The sequence below is a fragment of the Rattus norvegicus genome, chromosome 1, assembly GCF_021556685.1.
Source record: "Rattus norvegicus strain SHRSP/BbbUtx chromosome 1, alternate assembly SHRSP_T2T, whole genome shotgun sequence".
NCBI classification, from domain to species: Eukaryota; Metazoa; Chordata; class Mammalia; order Rodentia; family Muridae; genus Rattus; species Rattus norvegicus.
The window spans coordinates 198,883,131-198,906,622 of NC_141534.1; the positions used below are offsets into that span (position 1 = coordinate 198,883,131).

At 45.1% G+C, this 23,492-nt stretch overlaps 1 protein-coding gene and 1 pseudogene across 2 annotated transcripts in view; both read left to right on the forward strand.

Annotated features, from left to right (window-relative positions):
- Positions 1 to 9,065: 9,065 nt before the first annotated feature.
- The window catches only part of Dmbt1l1 (deleted in malignant brain tumors 1 like 1), a 134,446-nt gene continuing 120,019 nt past the window's right edge, over positions 9,066 to 23,492 (forward strand). Inside the window, exons 1-2 of one of the 2 annotated variants that reach the window (NM_001447286.1) lie at positions 9,066 to 9,148; positions 16,501 to 16,599. In NM_001447286.1, the coding sequence (NP_001434215.1) occupies positions 9,085 to 9,148; positions 16,501 to 16,599 (163 nt within the window). In that variant the 5' untranslated portion in view covers positions 9,066 to 9,084. The remainder of the gene's footprint in view (positions 9,149 to 16,500; positions 16,600 to 23,492) is intronic. The other variant, XM_087593529.1, reaches the window with a different exon arrangement.
- On the forward strand, positions 17,118 to 22,404 carry LOC148007828 (putative DMBT1-like protein; annotated as a pseudogene).

A 23,492-nucleotide genomic window follows, 5' to 3' on the forward strand; every position in this document is an offset into this window, starting at 1 on the left:
TAAAAGGACTTCAGGGGGAATCACTATCCCTGAACTCAAGCAGTATTACAGAGCAATAGTGATAAAAACTGAATGGTATTGGTACAGAGACAGACAGATAGACCAATGGAACAGAATTGAAGACCCAGAAATGAACCCACACACCTATGGTCACTTGATTTTTGACAAAGGAGCCAAAACTATCAAATGGAAAAAAGATAGCATTTTCAGCAAATGGTGCTGGTTCAACTGGAGGTCAACATATAGAAGAATGCAGATTGATCCATGCTTATCACCCTGTACAAAGCTTAAGTCCAAGTGGATCAAGAACCTCCACATCAAACCAGACACACTCAAACTAATAGAAGAAAAACTAGGGAAGCATCTGGAACACATGGGCACTGGAAAAAATTTCCTGAACAAAACACCAATGGCTTATGCTCTAAGATCAAGAATCGACAAATGGGATCTCATAAAACTGCAAAGCTTCTGTAAGGCAAAGGACACTGTGGTTAGGACAAAACGGCAACCAACAGATTGGGAAAAGACCTTTACCAATCCTACAACAGATAGAGGCCTTATATCCAAAATATACAAAGAACTCAAGAAGTTAGACCGCAGGGAAACAAATAACCCTATTAAAAAATGGGGCTCAGAGCTAAACAAAGAATTCACAGCTGAGGAATGCCGAATGGCTGAGAAACACCTAAAGAAATGTTCAACATCTTTAGTCATAAGGGAAATGCAAATCAAAACAACCCTGAGATTTCACCTCACACCAGTGAGAATGGCTAAGATCAAAAACTCAGGTGACAGCAAATGCTGGCGAGGATGTGGAGAAAGAGGAACACTCCTCCATTGTTGGTGGGATTTCAGACTGGTAAAACCATTCTGGAAATCAATCTGGAGGTTCCTCAGAAAATTGGACATTGAACTGCCTGAGGATCCAGCTATACCTCTCTTGGGCATATACCCAAAAGATGCCTCAACATATAAAAGAGACACGTGCTCCACTATGTTCATCGCAGCCTTATTTATAATAGCCAGAAAATGGAAAGAACCCAGATGCCCTTCAACAGAGGAATGGATACAGAAAATGTGGTAGACCTACACAATGGAATATTACTCAGCTATCAAAAACAACGAGTTTGGGGTTGGGGATTTAGCTCAGTGGTAGAGCGCTTACCTAGGAAGCGCAAGGCCCTGGGTTCGGTCCCCAGCTCCGAAAAAAAAAAAAAAAAAAACCAAAAAAAAAAAAAAAAAAAACAACGAGTTTATGAAATTCGTAGGCAAATGGTTGGAACTGGAAAATATCATCCTGAGGGAGCTAACCCAATCACAGAAAGACATACATGGTATGCACTCATTGATAAGTGGCTATTAGCCCAAATGCTTGAATTACCCTAGATCCCTAGAACAAACGAAACTCAAGACGGATGATCAAAATGTGAATGCTTCACTCCTTCTTTAAATGAGGAAAAAGAATACCCTTGGCAGGGACGGGAGAGGCAAAGATTAAAACAGAGACTGAAGGAACACCCATTCAGAGCCTGCCCCACATGTGGCCCATACATATACAGCCACCCAATTAGACAAGATGGATGAAGCAAAGAAGTGCAGACCGACAGGAGCCGGATGTAGATCGCTCCTGAGAGACACAGCCAGAATACAGCAAATACAGAGGCGAATGCCAGCAGCAAACCACTGAACTGAGAATAGGTCCCCTATTGAAGGAATCAGAGAAAGAACTGGAAGAGCTTGAAGGGCTCGAGACCCCAAAAGTACAACAATGCCAAGCAACCAGAGCTTCCAGGGACTAAGCCACTACCTAAAGACTATACATGGACTGACCCTGGACTCTGACCCCATAGGTAGCAATGAATATCCTAGTAAGAGCACCAGTGGAAGGGGAAGCCCTGGGTCCTGCTAAGACTGAACCCCCAGTGAACTAGTCTATGGGGGGAGGGCGGCAATGGGGGGAGGGTTGGGAGGGGAACACCCATAAGGAAGGGGAGGGGGGAGGGGGATGTTTGCCCGGAAACCGGGAAAGGGAATAACACTCGAAATGTATATAAGAAATACTCAAGTTAATAAAAAAAAAAAAAAAAAAAAAAAAAAAGAATCGACAAATGGGATCTCATAAAACTGCAATGCTTCCGTAAGGCAAAGCACACTGTGGTTAGGACAAAACAGCAACCAACAGATTGGGAAAAGATCTTTACCAATCCTACAACAGATAGAGGCCTTATATCCAAAATATACAAAGAACTCAAGAAGTTAGACCGCAGGGAGACAAATAACCTTATTAAAAAATGGGGTTCAGAACTAAACAAAGGATTCACAGCTGAAGAATGCCGAATGGCTGAGAAACACCTAAAGAAATGTTCAACATCTTTACTCATAAGGGAAATGCAAATCAAAACAACCCTGAGATTTCACCTCACACCAGTGAGAATGGCTAAGATCAAAAACTCAGGTGACAGCAAATGCTGGCGAGGATGTGGAGAAAGAGGAACACTCCTCCATTGTTGGTGGGATTGCAGACTGGTACAACCATTCTGGAAATCAATCTGGAGGTTCCTCAGAAAATTGGACATTGAACTGCCTGAGGATCCAGCTATACCTCTCTTGGGCATATACCCAAAAGATGCCCCAACATATAAAAAAAGACACATGCTCCATTATGTTCATTGCAGCCTTATTTATAATAGCCAGAAGCTGGAAAGAACCCAGATGCCCTTCAACAGAGGAATGGATACAGAAAATGTGGTACATCTACACAATGGAATATTACTCAGCTATCAAAAACAACGACTTTATGAAATTCGTAGGCAAATGGTTGGAACTGGAAAATATCATCCTGAGTGAGCTAACCCAATCACAGAAAAACACACATGGTATGCAGTCATTAATAAGTGGCTATTAGCCCAAATGCTTGAATTACCCTAGATGCCTAGAACAAATGAAACTCAAGACGGATGATCAAAATGTGAATTCTTCACTCCTTCTTTAAAAGGGGAACAAGAATAACCTTGGCAGGGAATAGAGAGGCAAAGATTAAAACAGACACAGAAGGAACACCCATTCAGAGCCTGCCCCACATGTGGCCCATACATATACAGCCACCCAATTAGACAAGATGGATGAAGCAAAGAAGTGCAGACCAACAGGAGCGGATGTAGATCGCTCCTGAGAGACACACCCAGAATACAGCAAATACAGAGGCGAATGCCAGCAGCAAACCACTGTACTGAGAATAGGACCCCCGTTGAAGGAATCAGAGAAAGAACTGGAAGAGCTTGAAGGGGCTCGAGACCCCTTATGAACAACAATGCCAAGCAACCAGAGTTTCCAGGGACTAAGCCCCTACCCAAAGACTATACATGGACTGACCCTGGACTCTGACCTTCTAGGTAGCAATGAATATCCTAGTAAGAGCACCAGTGGAAGGGGACACCCTGGGTCCTGCTAAGACTGAACCCCCAGTGAACGTGATTGTTGGGGGGAGGGCGGCAATGGGGGGAGGATGGGGAGGGGAGCACCCATAAAGAAGGGGAGGTGGAGGGGTTAGGGGGATGTTGGCCGGTAAACCGGGAAAGCAATAACACTCGAAATGTAAATAAGAAATACTCAAGTTAATAAAAAAAAAAAAAGAAGAAGAAGAATTTCACCTGTGTCCACTTCAGGAAAACACTCCTTCAAGTGTTTGCCCCAGCAAAACATCATCTAACACAACTGGCTCTCTAAAGAACCCTTTAGTTTCCACTTCATGTTTCCAAAGATGAAAGTTCCTGTGATAGGATGAGAAGTGTAACAGAAAATCCAGAAGAGGAGTAGAGTGCCATGCCACCTTCTGTGATAGGAACCCCAAGTTGAAGGTAAATGATTTGGTGATAACACAGCAAAAGGCATGTGTCCAAAAGAGCATCAGAGGGAGTATACTGAGATATCTAAACTGAAACACCAACTCATCTTCTGCAAAATTCCACAAACTGAATATAGTTCCTTCCAGTGATCCAGATACTTAAATACAGGCTGGCAGATAGGAGATGGCTGTGAGCTGAATTTCTCAAGGGAGCTGTATTCTCCTCCCACAGCAGCCTGGGAGGAACCAGTCACCCCCCTCTCCTCTCTTATGTTTTCTTGTGTGTGTGGTGGGTGCACATGCACCTGTGTGTGACGACCCAAGGCTTATGTCAGGAATCTTCCTCGGATGCTCTTTCACCTTATTCTTTAAGGCAGGATCGCTCAATCAAACCCAGAGCTCACTGATAGGACTACTTTTGTGAGCTCCAGAGATTCCCTCATCTCCTTGTGTGTATCTTCCAAGGATGGAATTACAAGCAGGTCACCATGCACACCTAGCATTTATGTGGGTTCTGTGGCTCCAAACTCCCATCCTCTTGCTTGAAAAGTAAGCATTTTAAACACTAAATCCCTTGCCTGGGTCAGAACTGATTTTTTAGTATAAAATAGAGTTTATTCATGGCATGGGGAGGGGAGTTGAGGGGATAGAAGAGGCAGAGAAAGGGAGAGAGAGAGAGAGAGAGAGAGAGAGAGAGAGAGAGAGAGAGAGAGAGAGAGAGGAGGGGGAGGAGGAGGGGGAGGAGGAAGAGGAGGAGGAGGAAGAAGAAGAAGGAGAGGAAGAGGAGGAGGAGAAGGAGGAGGAGGAGGAGGAGGAGGAGAAGTAGAGAACTAGAGGTCAGCCATGAGCATGTGGAGAGAGAGAGGGGAGGGGAATGGGGAGAGAGCAGGAGCAAGAGCAGGAAGTCAAGAGCAAGAGAGAATTGATTTTAATAGAAGTCTCAGGCCACTCATCATAGCAGAGCATGCAAAGTCTTCCAAAACTCTAATATTCATGGGTAGGTCATCAAAGTCTTAGGCCAGTTTGCTTATGTAAACTTAAGACTGTAATAAAAATACCTCAAGTACCTTCCACACAGGACATTTCAAGTTTCTATCTGTGGGGGAGGGCACTATTCTTTCTAAAATAATATTTTATTAATTCTTTCAGAATTTCATGCAATGTATTTGGATCATATTCACATTTTCTCCCAGCCCCTCCCATTTCCACCCTTCCTTCCTTCCTTCCTTCCTTCCTTCCTTCCTTCATTCCTTCCTTCCTCCTTTTCTCCCTCCCTCCCTTTCTTTTTCTCAGTTTGATCCAGTTCATGTTGCCCAACTCCTCTTGGGAGTGGGACCTGCCCACTGATGGTTGCTTTATCAGGGTTCACAACCTTAAAGGAAATTGATTCTGTAGCTATCAAATACCAATAGCTCCTCAGCTGGCGTTGGGATTTTCTGTCCCACCTCTATGCTGGGATCCTTCCAGGCATGGAGTTGCACAGTTCTTACACACGCTGTAACAAGCACTGTGAGTTCATATGTGCAGCTGCCATGTTGTGTCTGGAAAAAGTTTCCTTGAAGCCATCACTGCCTCTGGCTCTAACAATCTTTCAGGTTCATCCCTCTCCCACTTCCTCAAAGATACCTGAGCTTTGATGGGAGGGATGTGATTATAAACACTCTGTTTAAGGCTGATCACTCTTTGGTCTCTTGTTCTCTACATATTGACCATCTGAGGTTCTCTGTGCTTCTGGAATGACAGTTGAGAGTCATTGTCATCATCCATTGTTCTCAGTTCTAACATAGAAATGGCTGCAGTCATTTATCTATCAGCTTTCTTAGGATGCTCTTACCTATTTGGTGTGTGTGTGTGTGTGTGTGTGTGTGTGTGTGTGTGTGTGTGTGTGTGTGTGTGCACATGTAAGTGCAAGTGGAGGCTAGGAGACAGCATCCACTCCTACTTCTTTATTCTGACAAGTTTTGGGTATTTTTGAAACAAGACTCAGAACTTCCTGAGTGGGCTGGGCTGCCTGGCCAGCAAGCCCCAAAGGTCTGCTGTCTGCCTTCCTGATGCTGGGCTCACAAACCCACATACCATGCCTGGCTGCTTTTCTTGCTTTTAAAAAAAGTAGGTTCCGGGGATTAATTCAGGTCTCTATTCCTTTAAGGAAAGTACTTTTACATCTGAGCTGTCTCCCAACCCCACCTCACCCATTTTCTGTGATTTACAATGACTCTATGAGATCTCTGTTACTGTCCTATTTGGAAGACAGAAGCACCGAGAGCTGAAACGGTAGAGATGGCAGATTCTGCCATTTTTAGGCCCAGCTGATGTGACAGTCTAGCTCCCTTCTTCTAGTGGGAGCGTGAAGAACCATCTAGCTTTTCTCCCAACTTGTTTTCCCTGCATCATTTCTAGGATCAACAGCACTAGAAAGCAAAAGCACCATACTTAGTGTTTGAGGTTGCAGAGTAGGAAACACGTGGAAGAAATGTCATGTGCTTCTTGTAACAACAGAAACATAAGTGTGCAGTGGGCAGGAACGGAATGGATGGTTGATGCTGGCAGGTCTCTGACGCTCACAGAACACCATAGCACACAGATGAGTTGGGATCTGAGTTGGGAGATGCCACCCTTGCCAGAGCACTCTTTTGTCCTGCAGGGTGAAGGTAAGAGAAAGGGGACAGAGAATCAGGCCAGCCCTGAAGTGGCTCAGTTCCCGAGAAAGTGAAAGTCAGAGGAGGGAGAGGGACTGAGCATGGGGGCTATGTGAGAAATCCATGTCTGATATGGTGTGAGAGTCAAGAATAGGATGCTGAAGACAGCACGCAAGCACCACGCCGCCTAGCACTGTAGAGGGACATGGATGTCTCCACAAGCATGGACACGTGGTCATTTCTGAAGGCAGTACATGATTAAGCAGGGTCATGTGGATGGCAGTGTGAACAGGAGCCAAAATCCAGGGCCACTACCTATCTGATGCTTCCTGACAGACGGAAAGAAGGAAGGAAGGAGGGAGGGAGGGAGAGAGGGAGGGAAGGAAGGAAAGAAGGAAAGAAGAAAGGAAGGAAAGAAGGAAGGAATAGGTGATCTTGACAAGGATGCGACTTCTCAGTGCAGTTACTGTGTGAATCTATAGACTACTTCTAGCCTGAGACCTCCAGAGACAGGCTGACCCAGAAATACCCCAGAGATCCTTTGTGGGCCTGTGAAACATATTAACCACAGTTATGTCTGATACACCCCTCCCTACTTGATGGCTTTTCCTGCTTAATCAAATTTGAATTTATTCAGCTATGAGGTAAAAACAAATATATCAAAATCTCTAAACAAGATTTCTATTGGTAAACAGTGTTAGAAAAACATTGTTCCAGCACTTAGGAGCCTGAGGCAGAAGGATCGCCATAGTTTTGAGGCTAGCCTGGGCTATAGAGTAACATCTTATCTCAAAACAACACATGAAGAGACAGTGTAGTTTCTGTTTTCATCCTGTGCACATCTTCCATGTATCATCAGGGACATAAATTATGTTCTCCCCTCCTAGCAGATGCCGTGAGTTACCCTCTCACACGAGGAAACTGAGGCTGTGGGAATCTACGCTGATTTGTCCAAGTCACAGTGTCAAACACAATATTGAAGGCTTTTTCAAAAGCATTTATTTATAAATTTTGCAGTGCTAGAGACAGAACTCAGGGATTCCTGCACTCTAGGCAAGTACTCTACCATTGAGCTAAATCCTGAGCCTGAGACCCAACCTTTTAAACCCAAGTCCCAGACTCTCCCCTTCTTGCACATGGTTCTGTTTCTAACCTAACCATGTGTGGAGCTGGTCATGTTTTAGCATAGCATATACAGTGGAGACTCAGATCTTTCAAATGGACTTGGACATTTGAGTCACCCAACTGGCAAGGCAGCCTTAAAAGTAAGACAGGGGTTTTCAGATCTGGAGAATGTTCTCTTGCTAGTCCTTTTCATGATGCATGGCCCAAATTCAAAGAACATTCTAGTCCTTTATATCTGTTCCATATACAAGGATATAAGTTAGAGAGGCTCTAGAAGGTGTGTGGTGATCAGTAGACTCTGACAGAGGATTCTTAGAGATTCTGGAAAAAGTTGCTACTGGTTCAGGTAGAGAGAAGGTATCTATGAAGGAAGGAGCAATTAAAATCTGACAGATATTCAAGTAGAAGGTGTTGTGCTAAGTAAGCATGTTATGAGTAAGACTACGTCAGTATGAAGAGAATTCCTCCCTTGATAAAGCTTATAGGCCTGTCTGGGATGGTTAGTGTTTGTCAACTGGGCACAAGCTACAGTCACCTGGGAAGACAGAACCTTAACTGAAATAAACTGTATCCATCAGATTGTCCTGTAGGGCAACCTATGGGACATTATCTTGATTGATAATTGATGTGTGAGAGCCTAGCTCACTCTGTGGGGTGCTACCCCACCGGGGAAGGTGGTCCTGAGTTGTATAAGAAATCAAAGTTAGCATGCATCATTCCTCTATGACCTTTGCTTCAGTTCCTGCCTCCAAGTTTCTGCACTGCTTGAGTTCCCGCTCTGACTTCCCCCACTAACAGACGATAAGCTTTAAGGTAAAATAAACTCTGTCTGCCCCTAGTTACTTTGAACCATGGTATTTATTGAAGTAATAGGAATCAAACTAGAACAGGCCCGTGGAGGAAATCAGACCGGAATGAAAGCAGTGATATCCAAGACAAAATGTGTTGAATGTTGTAAAATGCATACTCTTCATGAGCACTACGGGAGTTAGAAGGTTGATTGGGTAAGTGTAAGTAGCTAGAGACTAATGGGGAATTTCGAGAGGAGAGAGGTGGGTAGGATGTGGGCATTGAGGCAAAAGCAGGACTCTAGAGGCCTCTTACATTGGGATTGGCCATTTGCTACAAGGAAAATGATACCTTAGGTAGGATCTAGGCTCCTGGTAGCTTCTCTTCGATGATGGCCTAGAGGCTTCTATCTGCCTGGCCAGGTGCCAGCACAATGTTTACCATGTCTCTTCTCCGACATCAACTTCCAGTTGATCTAATGGAATGTATCTAATAGGCCAAATCACTCTTGCTCCCCAGAACAAACATGCAAGATGCCAAGGCAAATGCATTTCTGTGCCCTGCTTCAGATGCCTGCCAATTCGAGCTGGAGAAGAGCATCGAGTTGCCAGGCCACTCCCACTAGGATCCTACAAAGACTATAAAGCTGGAACCTGAGGTTAGCCAGTAGCTGGAAACCCTCCCAACATGAGCTGCCACGCCCGCCTACTTTGGCTGCTGTTCTTCCACACTGCGATTCTACCTGAAGCAGGTACACAGCTAATGCCTTGTGACAGGTTGGAGAGAGAAAGTGTTGTTTTGTCTCTTGTCCTCTGATGCACCAGCTTAAAATTAAGTCAACACAAAGGGAGCAATTACTCTGTTTCACATTATCTGACGTCTGTTGACTGCTACTGAGATCAACCACACATCACTTTGATCTGGTTCATGAGCTTTGACTCAAAGGTTTTAGGAAAGATTTGGTTTTCTGTGAGCAAAGCATCAGTCAATCTATTATTTTCATGGACTGTGGCTCTGTTGGTAGGCTTCTGGAGGGAAATAAAGAAGGGCTATTGGCCAAGATGAGCCAACAAGGGACTGCGATGTGTTCTCTGGTTCCTGTGCTCAAGTTTTGGTGTTTAGCACTCACCCAGAGTATTGGATTATAGTTAGTATTTCTTTGCTAGTGTTGAATGGATCTGGAAAATGTCAATAAAACATCCTGACTTAAAGTATTTGCTATGACCCAAAATTACCTAGACTTGACTTGTAAAGATTTCTACTCTGAAAAAATCTGTACTTTATAAACCAGATTGAGTCCTTAGGTATTCTTGGTTTTAATGTGCATTCTCTCCTGGTCTGCTTAGGGAAGTCTTAATTTCATTCGAGACTAATTTGAAACATTTACATAATCGTGATTATTTTTATCATTGTTCAGTGGCTTTGGGGGAAAATGTTAAAGTCTTTTATTGCTTAATTTTCTTACTTGAGTATAGCTGAGAAAGTAAACAAATGAGTATTTGAAAATATTCATAATTTCATAATGAATTCATAAATTTAAGACAAATAACTTAATTATAGATAATTGTATGCATATATTCATGCAATATTCCCAGTGTTTAAAAAGCAGTACTGGATATACTGGAGCATCAGGAACAATGTAATGATTCTTGGGTGCTTTATGCTTTCTTTTGAATCTACATGTCCTATGCTCCTTGAGCCTGGGAATACAGGTTAGAGACACAATAATCTAGGGGTGGTTCTCAACCTGTGGGTCTTGACCCTTGACCCTTTGGTGGTCAAACAACTCTTTCTCAAGGATCACCTAAGGCCATCAAAACCACAGATGTTTACATCATGATTCATAACTAGCAAAATTATAGCAATGAAAATAATTTCATGGTTGGGGTCACCACAACTTGAGGAACTCTATTAAAGGGCCGCAGCATGAGGAAGGTTAAGAACCACCGCTCTGGAGCCTTCAAGACCTATGAGCACTTTCTAGTCCTTGGAACTTGAAACAAGTTTTGATGCTGCTGTGCCCTCCCTTACAAAGGAACTCAACATGAGCTTATTAAGTAGATTAATGAAGTGTTAGCAAAAGACTTTGAAGGGTCCCTCAGCCACAGACGTGCTCAGTCAGTCTGATTGCTCCTATGGATGCTGCGAACTACAAATTGTACATCTTAAATGAAGAGGTAAAATTATTGAATCTCAGATTCCTTTAGCCATAGCGTCTCCATTTTCCAAGTTCCCCTAAGAAATTGGGACAGCCCCCCCCCTTTCAATATTTCAGTAGCTCTTCCCTTTCTTTTTTCTTTCATTGTATATATGTGTCTCTGTGTGGGTGCCTGCAGTCCCCCAGAAGCTAGAAGAGAAGTAAGATTCCCCCAGGAGTTAGAATTACAGGGAGCTGTGAGCAGCTCAGCACATGTGCCAGGAGCTGAACACCCGTCTTCAGCAGGAGTGTACTCTTAACCTCTGAGTTACCTGCCCAGCTCCTCAGTAGTAATTCCCAAGTAATAGATTCAACTTTCCAAAGAGAACAAAAAGGGAACTTGTCTTTCTTTCCCCATGGATAGAAAGCTGTGTAAGTAAACACTGGGGACCTATGAGCTCTACCAATGCTATGCGCAATGTAGGAGTTCCCTGGCACATCAGAACATTTGGAATGTTCTGTGAGGATTCAGAGCTCTAGCCAATCATTCTAGCTCCACTGTGGCAAAAGCTGATGTTGAGGTTGATCGCATGCAAAGTAACAGTGCCAGCTTTAGGGATGCCAACCAAAGCCTGGGTGATCATGACTCCTGGCCTAGTCCAGGAGGTGCCCCGGTGAGATCTGCTCCTAGGCACAGCTGGGGCTGCTTTTGGAAAAGCTCCCGGAGTGTGACCAGGCCTGTTTGGAATCAAGTGTAGAAAGGATTTAGCATGGATACAGGGGTGGGAAATAGAAAGATCTCAGTCTAGGACAAGTGCAACAATTTCTTAGAGCTTCAGGGTGGGGCTTGGAGTGGCTCTCTTAAGAATGTATTCTGGAAGCTCCCTTATATATCATGGAACAGTAGAATGGGCTCCCCAGACAACTGTGGTCCTGGTCCTAACTTCCCCTGAACCCCACCTCTCATCTTACTGAAACTCTATAATCTGGTCACAGCTCTCCTCTCTGCCTGACCTCTGACCTCCTGCTCAGAGTGCTAGAGTGAACACGTTCTCATGTTCAGCAGAACACATTGTGCTGTGGCCCCATGGTGCAGCAAAGCTCCCGGCACCACTGAGGCTCACTTAGTTCTTGGATAAAAGGAATGAAAATCAATGAGCAAGAACGTCATTCCCTGGGTCCCTCTGCCCACAAGCTCCTCTAGAACCAAAATTAAGAGGATTATATTTTTTTCTTTCACCCTTGTTCTGAAATACAAGGATATCTAAACAGCTCAGCAAATCTGGTAGACACTTCAGGCAAGTCTCAGTTATCAATAGGGCTGTTTTCCCCAGCTCTGGTGCCTCCTTTATCTCGGTACACTTACAACCTTTCTGCCCCTGCCCATGCTCTTGCCACACCTCTCCCCTGAAATGTTTATGTCATTCTACAGCTTTCAGCAGGAGGGGGTGCTGGGGGGTTTGAACTTCCAGGAGCCAAGGATTAGTGACAGGATATGGTGCAATAGGCTTTGCCAGGCTCCTGGTAATTGCACAAGAGCCTAACAGACAATGGGACCAGTGTGACCTTCCAAGAACAACCACCCAGGGAGGTAGTGCAGCTCCCTGAAGGTCACTTACCAAAAGGAAGGATTTGTGGGACTTGTAGACGACTGGAGCCTTGGCTATTACTGGGGAAGTTCACAGGAAAGATGCAAAGGGCAACTTGGTGACCTCCTAAGAAGCCTGTTGGAGATACAGTGTAGGCCAGTTCTGACACAGGGGGAAATCTCTGCTATAGGGCTCAGGTGATATCTAATAACATTCCTAGCTTTTGAGTGGATGGAAGCTAGTAGTCTGCTAAGACTATTTTCCAGGAGTCATCTGATATTCAAAAAGGGTGTTGGGTCAAATGCATAAGGTTGGTGATAAATGGCTGTTGAGGGGGATTAAAAATAGCTCAAAATGATTTTGATTTTGAATTTCAATCTTCTGACTCTTCAGCTATGAAGTTCTAGCCAGTTTTGTCTACTCGTCAACACAAGTGCCCTTAGTTTTCTGGAAGCTTCGTTTCACAACTGTCCTACTTAAATAGGGAAACAGTCTCTACAAATCCCGTTGTGATTAACTGACACTTCTTCCACCTGTGCTGCTGAAGGATGCTGGCCCTGCTGTCCCATGGACCTCCGGTTAAATGCTAAGCAAATGTCACACTGCCCTGATGAATGCAACAAGAATCTGAGATACAGATGCTCACAGTTATATTATCCAAGACACATGCATATACTCACAATACAGTTAGGATCACTATTGCTGTGATGAAACGCCATGACCAAAAGAAACTTGGGGAGGAAAGGGTTTATTTCACCTTAGAGTTCCACATCACAGTTTACCATTGAAGGAAGTCAGGGCATGAACTCAAACAGGGCAGGAACCCGGAGGCAAGAGGCCATGCAGAAATCATGGAGGTGTGCTACTCACTGGTTTGCTCCTCAGGACTTGCTCAGTCTGCTTTCTTATAGAATGCAAAACCTTTATTTCCTGAGCACATGGCACCAGTCTGGTTAGTGTCTGTGAGCTCAGCCATTGGTTCTTCCTGTGGCCTGTCTCGTCTCAGACTGGCTCCTCTAACTGCCTCCCCCGCAATGGTTCAGTCTGCTTCCTGACATGTGGCAATCATTTCTAATCATATAACCCATCCAGGTCTCCAGACTTTCCTGTGTTGAACACCCAAGCACAGGCTCGGTCCTGTGGCTGCACTCTGAGTATCTGTTGTCTTCTCCTCTTAGTTGGCCAATCGAATCACTGTCACTGGACAACTCATTCCCACACCTCATTCTCCTCACCCTTTGCCACCATGGCTTCAGGATGTTTCCTCCTCCCTGCCTCTAGCCTCCCCCACCTTGATGTTCAACCTGTTCCTCCAACACATCTGGCTTCACACTCAACATGGTTTCCAACCTGCCTCCACTTACCTTACAGTTCTACTCAGCATTCCACTGATCACACTGTATACTTTCAGCAAGCAGACTGTCCATCCCACTTCACAGCCCTAGGAAATGTATTTAAAGAATATGATTAAAGGGGTTGGGGATTTAGCTCAGTGGTAGAGCACTTGCCTAGCAAGGGCAAGGCCCTGGGTTCGGTCCCCAGCTCCGAAAAAAAAAAAGAGTATGATTAAATATTACCAGGGACAAAGTTGTCCTCTTTCCCCATTCTCATGCATACAAACATCCTAACTGAGATCCCAGGATTGGTAGTGAACAAGGGGAAAGTGAGGTCCATTTTACAGGCATGAATAGCTGCATTGGAAGCTGCCTCCTTTGTTTGGAAGCTTCCTGGGCATTTCTTCCATGTCCCATAGACCACTGGGTCACTGATTATCCCAGGAAACCAAAGATGTCTGCACAGCTAGTATCCCCGGGAGCTTGGCGTTCAGCTTTCCTGTCTCAGGGAGTGTGTCAAAGAGCACCTGTTTCACTTGGGTTAAATTCTACCACCTCAATCAGTGTGCCAACTTGCATCTAGAACCACACCACTGACTTAGAGTTGGCTTTGTCTGAATGGCCATGTTTAGATGTGCAAACTTTAATAGTTCAAGAGAAGGACTAAAGGTGGACAAGATGAGGCGACCAATCTTCTTCTGAGAAGAAGACCAATCTACCAATAAGACAGGAGCTGGGAAGGAGCTTTGGTCTAATTACAGAGGGGTCTTGAATTCAGGCTAAGAACTTTGATCTTTATCTGGTAGATAATCAGGACCTAGTATAGTTATCAAAATTATGCTAATGTCGTTTTTTGGGGAGGGGAGATGAGTAGGCAGGTGACATGGATTAGAATGGAAGAGAAATTAAATTAGAGAAAGTGAAAGAATGACAACACACACATATGTACACACATGCATGCATGCATACACACATGCACACACATGTATGCACACGAGTAAACACACTCCTCCTTACTCTGGATGGCCATGTTTTTATACAACATCAGTAGAGATTTTTTCTTCTTTTCTTTCTTCCTCTGTCCTTCCCTCCCTCCCTTTCTTCCTTCCCATGACCACCTACAATCCAGGTCCCCTTGCTGGGCCTAATCAGCACACACTAGATGGTTTCTAATGAGATGATGAGTATATAACTCTTTCAAAATGTTGAATCTGGATTTGGTGGCACACTCTTTCAATCCCAGCCGTTAGGAGGCAGATCACTGTGATTTCAAGACCAGTCTTGAAATCATAGACAGGTCAGCCAGGGCTACATAGTGAGACCTTGTCTCAAAAGAGAGTTAAGGCTTAATACATACACAAAGATTTAATATTATTAATGAAAATTAATTGGTGCCAGGCATGATGGCGTACACCTGTAGTTTTATCCTGCAGGAGGCTGAGGCAGGAGGATATTGAGTCAGAGGCTGTTCTGAAGATACATAGTAAGACACTGTCTCAGTGGGGGTGGGAAAGACTGGGTAAGAGGAAAATAGAAGACTTGACCTGATGTAGCAGGATGTGGGGTCTGGGAGAAGAAGAGGAGTCCAGGACAAGCCATGGGTCGTGGACAAGACGAAGAGGGTGCTAGGGAGGCCAGGTGCTCCAGAACCAAACAGGGGCCTCCTGACAGCCACGGGTCTGGGGTTGTCAGCAGTGGGTGGGTCTGTGGTTGCCTCCCGACAGCTGCGGGTATGGGAAAGCAACTCTGTGTCCTAAGTTTCTAATCTGTGAAATGGAGATGATAGTAGAGCGTCTCCCTAAGTCAGCTAAGACTAGGGAATAGACAGTGCTTAGATTCGCAGGGGCGTACCATGAGCATTGAATAAAGGCCAGCAGTCCCAACTCTGGACTCCCAGGAGCCTTCGAGAGCTCTGCAGTCTCTTCCTGCTGCCTAACTCTGCTCAGTGGGCTGTACGATACCTCATCTGATTCCTCATCTGTGACGAGAACAGAGTGACTGGGTCACTTGAACAGTTCCAGGGCATTACCAATGTCAGAGCACAGCGGGCACACCTAACAGACAGCTGGCAATTAACTGGTCTATTGGAAAAGTACTCTGACCCAGCAGCACCATGGGACTGCGTTCTTGGTTATCTACTGAGCAGGAAGTTACCTTTCAATGGCTAAAACAGAGATAGGGACTGAGTGACAGATTCACCAGGGGAGTGGCTGTGGGGGACAGTCTTGGCTCGCAAGTAATGATGTTAGAGAAAAGTTATTCCTTTTGTCCAGGAAGAGCCACAAAGTAGTTTAAAACAAAACAAAACAATTCTGAAATATTTATTCTGAGTAGAAGCCAAATACCTTCTTATTAACCAAAATCTGCCTTAAAAAGGAAAAAACCAGGGCCAGAATTTTAATCCCAGTGCTTGAGAGGCAGAGGCAGGCAGATTTTTATGAATTTAAGTCAGTCTTGTCTGCAAAAGGCCAGTCATGGCTACATAGAGTCACATCACCATACAGAAGAAAGAAAGAAACTAAAAAACAATTTAGAATTAAAAAGAATGACCACAAAGATCTTCCCAAATGAAAAGGGATAATGAAAATTCTCTAAGAATAGATTTTTAAAGAAAGAAAAACATGTTTTAAAAAGACAGTCCAAGAAATGTTAGGAACATAGAATCAACCAAGAGCATAGTAGAATTTCTGTATAAACTGTCACTTCCTTAAAGAAAATACAACATCAACTACAGACAATTAGAGAATCATAACAAAGCGACCCATTGTCAAAATAACTGGAATGAACACAGAAATGACAGAAAGGAGAATTTTAAAACCAAGCATACTCCGAAGCAGAAGCTTAAGGAAAATGGATTCCAGAGCACCTGGTCCTTTCCCGTTGGCACCCCTACTTTGGGAAGTGCAAATTTAGATTCCTATGCCTTGCTCTGCTATGCCTGGGGATTGGTGGGTTTGGAGCAAGACCCAGGAGTTTTTCATGAGGCCTGGGTTAGCTGTGTTCAGGGTCCCTGCAAGGCTCTGACATGGCTGGTGTGTCTCAGCTTGTTACAGGAGGGACATCAGAGGGTCCGGAGCAAGGCTGGGGAAGGAACGGCCTAAGAGAAGCCCCATCCAAGGCATATCTGAGGAACCTCAACAAGGTAAGTCCTAGGCAGACAATATACATGGCCTGCAGGAAAGGGAGGAGGGGGAAGAGACATTGATGTAGAAAGCTACCAAAGCCCCTTTCCCACTGGGGGATAGACAGTCCACACTCAGTAGAATGAGTCTCTCATCCTCAGACATAAACAAACCCCAGTATTCATTGTGTCTAACATGACAGAGACACTGTCAGAGCTCTCTCTGCCTTCTTGGTTCTTACCCATTATTCATGAAGAGTGTTCTTAAATGACAACCACTCAAGAACTTGTAGAACATGCAAAGTCTTGGGCTTTACCCTTAGACATGGGTGTACCCCAGAAACCTCCATATTTAACAAGCTTTCTCAGAGATGGGAACAGGGCCTATCCAAGGCCATACTTTGAAACCCTGCTCTCTGATGACTGGAAAGACTAGAGCTACCAAGAAAGCATCCTTCCCTTTCCCTCCCCTGTCACAGCTTTCCCTTCAGCAGTTTTGGGAATGTGTAACAGTCCTCATCTAACTTTTGGTTCACAAAATGGAGCTAATAAAAGTTGTTCCCGGGTATCCCCCTGTGCCAGGCACTGTACCTGTGTTTGGCTCACTATCACCCTTTAAGGTGCGCACTGTTTTATTTTGCAGATGAGGAAAACAGAATCTAAGTGGCCCCACATACAGATTGCATAGCTAGTGTTTGGCCCAGCCTAGCCCCATCTTTGGTTGTTTTCTATCCACTGTCCTAGCAAAGCGTGTGCCCCTGAAAACACTGGGTGAGCCAGTAGGCTGCTGCCCAGCAAAGTGCTGTCAGGTCAAACTGGAAGTGCCAGGTGTCAGCAGAGGGCAGCCCTGTCAGGTGCAGAATGCACTCTACACATGCACTCTCCAAGCAGTTGCCTTTCCCCAGCAACATGGGGCACAGTGAAAATGACTCAGGAACCCAAATCCTTACGCTGAAATATTAAGCAACCAGTTTAGATGGTTTCTGTCTTCTTAGATAATGTCCTTGCTGCAGTTGGGACACAGAATGAAAAGAACAAAACAAAGCCCTGTGGCTTTCCCATCGCAGAAGGATCTAAACTTGTTTAAGGCTAGTTCTATCCCAAATGAAGACTTTAGCCAGACCTATGGGGTCCCTTTCTGGTCCTCATTAGCTAATTCCCTGACAGCAGGAAGCTGCTGCTGCCTTCACCCTTCCTCCCTGGTATAATGGGACAGTAGTATCCTATATGGTATCTGGGAGCCTTAGAAAGATGTCCACATAAAGTAGCACTTCTCAACTGGTGGGTCATGATCTCCACAGGGGTCATATATCATATATCCTGCATATCAAATATCTGCATTACAATTTATTCCAGTAGAAAAATAACAGTTGTGAGGTAGCAACGAAATGAGTTTATGATTTGGGGTCACCACAAAACAAGGAACTGTATTAAAGGGTCACAGCGTTAGGAGGATGGAGAACCACTGTAAAGGGTTCGACCAAGTGCTGGGAACACAGGTGGGACTTCTGGGAAGATGGTGGGGAAGTGACTCTGTTCACCAACACTCAGGTGGGGGTGGGGAACCTTTCTTCCAAAGACTGGCTTCCTGTGCAGCTTGTGGAAGGTTCTAGCAGGTGTTCTGGCCGAGTGGAGGTGTATTTTGAAGGTGTGTGGGGCACAGTGTGCGACGATCTGTGGGACGAGAAGGAAGCACAGGTCGTGTGCCAGCAGCTGGGCTGCGGGGAAGCCGTGTCCACCCTGGGAGAGGCCTACTTTGGCCAGGGCTCTGGCTCCATTCTTCTGGATGACGTGCAGTGTTCTGGGACGGAGTTCTCCCTGGGGCAGTGCTCCCATGCTGGCTGGTTCGTCCACAACTGTGGGCATGAGGAAGACATTGGTGTCATCTGCTCCGGTAAATTATTTTCCATTTTCCCCAAAAGTTGATTTTTTACATTATCCAATCATTATCCCCTTTCCCTGACCCAAAGAAAGCTTTTGTAACACACTGTTGTGTGGGATCAAAAGCCCTGTCTGCTCATGGTCCTGGGCACCTTCAGAACGACGCTTGTGTGGAGCCTCTCCCTCATGGGGTTTGGGAAGCAGCTGGATGTGGGCCCCTAATTCTACTCCAGTCCAACTGGATCCACTTAGGAGGCCAACCGTAACATGAGTAAGAGGACAGACTAGAAATGAAAACATTCAGACCCACTTCAGGGTTATGGGCTTTTTGTGGGTCCCAGTGTGAGAGAGACACCAGAGCGCCAAAGGAGATCTTCAAATTGTGGTCCCTGAGGGATTACAGGAAGGCACCCCTGGGTAACCTTCTACTGGTCCTCTTCCCACACTCATCTCTGTGCTTGCTGGGGCCTTGCATATCTTTTAACTTTTCTCTAATTAAATGGGAGTGATCATTGTGACGGTAATCATTGCAACCCACTCCCCTGCCTTATGTCCTGAGAGCCAGGCTGCCAATAACATGATCTCCAAAATTCTGCTTTTGGGGAAATAAAGCTCTTGGAGACAGAGTAGATCTGCCCCCACAGAACCAACTGTGCATGATAGAGCAAGACGCAGTTGGGTAAAAGCGAGAAGAAAGGCCCTATCCTTGCTCACCAGCCGCTATCTGATGAGCCGGAGACCCCTTCCCAGTTCTCCTCTGCTCATATTTCACAAGATTCAACCTTCCTGGAAGCAGGAGTTTGGGCTCCATCAACTGGCCAGGGGTTAAACACTCCCTTAACAAGCATTTTCTGTGGAAGGCTTGGTCCATTTAGCAGTGAACATGTTTCTGGCCCCGTAGGATGGACCGATGGCCTTCTGCTCCTTAGAGAAGCGGCATGCCATCCTTGGTGATTGTAGAGGTCATGAGCCCTACCCTGATCAGGGTCTTCCCCCTGAAGGGAGTTTAGAGAAGTCCTGGTCTGTGAAACTGCCATTCCCAAGGCTTCTCTCTAGCCTTCGGGAGGAAGATAGCCTTAGTTTATCTGATTATTCTTATTCCGAGGCTTGCTTTAAGGTTGAACCATGCTACTGCTACATGCTTTTGAAAGCACTTCCTGTGAGCCCTGGGAGCTACTATGGGGGGAAGAATTCACATTGGGCAGCCTGGGTGGGTAGAAGGAGGTCTATGCTGCTCTCTGAGGCTGCTCATACTTGGACCAGATACCTTTGGGGTGGGGAGGGGTACTGAGAACAATCTAGTTAGCAAATTAGCATAAGCATAAACCTTGCTTTGGTGGACTTTAAAGCCCTTCTCAAGTGCATCTTTCTGTGGCTGTTCTCGGCTGGAGGTGATTTTGTGCCTTAGGAAGCATTTGGAAATTTTGTTTGTCACACTGGAGAATGCCCCTGGAGTGTGTGGTAGCATCCAGGGATATAGTTAAGCCTCCCACAATGCACAGGATGGCTCTCTCTTTCTTTTTTTTTTTTTAAAGATTTATTCATTTATTATATATAAGTACACTGTTGCTGTCTTCAGATACACCAGAAGAGGGCATCGGATCTCTTTACAGATGGTTGTGAGCCACCATGTGGTTGCTGGGAATTGAACTCATGACCTCTGGAAGAGCAGTCGGGTGCTCTTAACCGCTGAGCCATCTCTCCAGCCCTGGCTCTCTCTTTCAAAGAATGTTCTAACACAAGGTAGCAATAGTGCAGAAGGTTTAGAATCAAGCATATGAAGGTGGAGACAAGACTTCAGTAAGTATTATAAATTAATAATGCAGTCAGAGTTGATTAATAGTTACTTGCAAAGCGATCGAAATTGTCTACAACTCCTTATCCAAGTGTGAGCCTGGGCCCAGCGCTTCCCCACAGTTTTATCTGATTGTCTTTCCTATTGATTAAACTTGATTAAGTTTGCCCTGTAATTTTTTGTAAATATGCTATGTTGATGGATTTGCTGAATTAGAATTTGAATCATAGCATGCCTTGCATTCTAAGGCCCAGGGTAACAAGTCTCTGACTGGTTTTGCCTGAGAGACGGCCTCAAAGCCTACATCCCATCTGCTCACGTGACTCTGCAATTCTCCACTTCCTACTCCATCCTTACCACTAGGAGGGTTTGTTTTATTTTTCTTGTTTTAAAAAATTAAGAAACCAAAATTAAAGGACAAATCAAGGTCAAGATGAATACCTTCTTGACCAAGGTCAGCCAGCATATATGTGGACCTGAGGCATCCATACCTAAAGCCCCATGTCATCACCAAATCTGACCACAGTTTGGAGAAGATGCCATGAGCCTTAGGAAAATCTGTAAGCATTCACAGTTGTCTGTGTTGCTCTGCTAGGTGTCTCATTCATGCCATCTGCTTGGCCTCCCCAAAACACACACACACACACACACACACACACACACACACACACACCATACTCTGCAACCTGACAAGATCCCCAAGTACAGGGAGAACCCCAGCTGAGTTGTTCTGGTTTCTCAAAAGACTTCACCATCAGAACCCACTTCTCCCCTTCCAACTCTGTAAGTGCCCACATCTCCTGATACAGACAGACAAAGGATGCTAACTGGGAAAATGAGCGGTTGACTTGTCAGTGAGAGAACAAATGCCAGTTAGCTCATCAGTAGCCTTACTTCCCAAATGGCACAGCCAAGGGCTGCCTGCCCTAAGCAGACACTCTGAAATCTCATTCTTTCTACAAATCTAAAAGATACCAAAGTTCATACTAAAGTATGAAACCGTACTTGAAATAGCCAGCACCCACTAGCATAAACCCCTTAAGAAACTGTACGTGGTTGGCCCATGGCCATTCCAGCTCCAATCTCAAGCTGAGAAGCTTGGCAAACCAACCCTCATTGAAAGACATGAGCACAATTCACACTAACATGTGAACAAAGACAGATGAGCTATCCTTCCCAGATAGCCTGGGCCTTTCTGAACTAGCCCCGTGTAATCAATTCTAAGCTGAGCATCCCACTGGACACATAGTACCTGGGCAACAGCAAGGCAAGACATTGCAGATTTTTCCCTCTCCCATAGACTCACCTTGCATTATACCTTCTCTTCCTCATAGAATCTGAAAACATTCTCATAGAAAATGAAACTTCAAGAGATTTTGGTAAGAGCAAAGACCTTGGCACATCTTTAATAGGGCACCCACAAGCTCCCCCAGTCATTTGATTGCTTTCACTACCATGACCCATGTGGGAGGCTGGGGAGGGCAGAAGATGAACAATGGATTTCATCAGAAATACCTGGCAAAAGGAAGAAAATGAAAAGGTGAATTCCTTGGCTTTAACCATGTAGGTACTATGTCATCCCAAACTGCTTTGTTCTGTTGCCCAAACATATTTCAGAGAATTTTAGAGGAGAAATGCATCTGGGTTGGCAGATTATAAATCACAGATGCAAATGAATTATATTGACTAAGGAGAGTTTTAACTTGAGACAAAAGGGCAGAGAGAGGAGTCCCAGGACAGCATGCTTAACAACTGAGTCTCTTGATGTGCTCCTTGGGGACCCCACAGGAGTGGTCTTTTAGAAGCTTCCGACTCTGCTGCCTTCTGGAAGGCAGTGTATTTGTGCACATAATTTGACTTGTCTGACTCTGAGAAGCCTGAACTTGTCAATTTTCACTTTTCCCCGACCAGATCCTACTCAACACACTCTCTTCGCCTTCACACAGCCATGCTGTCAGCTAATGTCCACTCTGTGGGATGCCACACATATAGTACACTTGGGTGGGCTCTTTGCGTGGAAATGACTTCTCTTTATTTACCTTGCTCTTAGATGCTGACCTCTTAACACCATTTCCTGGTGGTGAGTTAAGGTTTCCTAGCTCCTTGTGTGATGTGATTTGGTGGGTATCATATTTCTAACTAGTGGGTGAATCTTACTGGACAGAATGACTTCACCAGAGAATCCCTGCCTTTTTCACCCCACTTTGTATTGATTGGCTTACTGAGTTGAAGGAAGTTCTACCCTCTTTCCATGTGTTCTTGGTCCAAATAACTCCTTCCTACTCCTCTCTTGAGTCCTTTGTCGTTTAGAAGAGACATCCTTGTCTCTACCACCCATTACCCACTCTCAACTCATTACCAATAGTCGCCTTTGTTCCTTGGGCACTTGGCATGCTCGCAGAACTCCATTTAACTCTACGTTAAAATGACTCACTTTAGAGCAATGCAGGTATGGCCAGTGAGACCTGCCTTAAGGATTGAATGTAAAAAAGCTCTTCCTGTCAATCCTCACTCACCCAGGATGAGGCAGAATTCATCTTTGCTGCTAGACTCTGACCTCTGTGACAAGAAAGATCAGGTCTATCCTGCTAATGACAGGAACCCCTGTGCTATCCTATCTACTCAGATGTATGAATGCTGTATTTAGGCTAGATCCTAGGAGAGCCAAGTAGAGTAGCTCCTATCCAGCAATACTTTTGTACCTTTAAGACTGGCCACAGTTGCAGCTCACGAATGGGTCAGGACGATGCTCCGGGCGCGTAGAAGTTTACTACCATGGCCAGTGGGGCAGGGTTTGCGATGACCAGTGGGACCTACGTGAAGCCGACGTGGTGTGCCGACAGCTCAACTGTGGGGATGCTCTTGAAGCCCCAGTCCAGGCACGATTTGGTGATGGTCCAGGGGAGTTTCTGCTGGATGAGATGGACTGCACTGGGACAGAGAGTTTTTTAGGGCAGTGTCCTCATGCTGGCTGGCACCTACATAACTGTGGTTCTGGAGAAGATGCTAGTGTCATCTGTGAAGGTAAGGGCCACCTCTCCCATCAACAGTGCATATCTTGTGATCAAGACTGCACCTACAACACTGCCTCTGGCACCTTGATCTCCACAGCTGCAATCAGAAATTGACCCTGTTGCTTCGGTACGCCAGATGTGAAGAGACTCGGGCAATTTAAGCACTCAGGGCCTGAGCTCAAGATTTTTGAACACTGGAGGTTGAAATGAATTTTATATAGAAA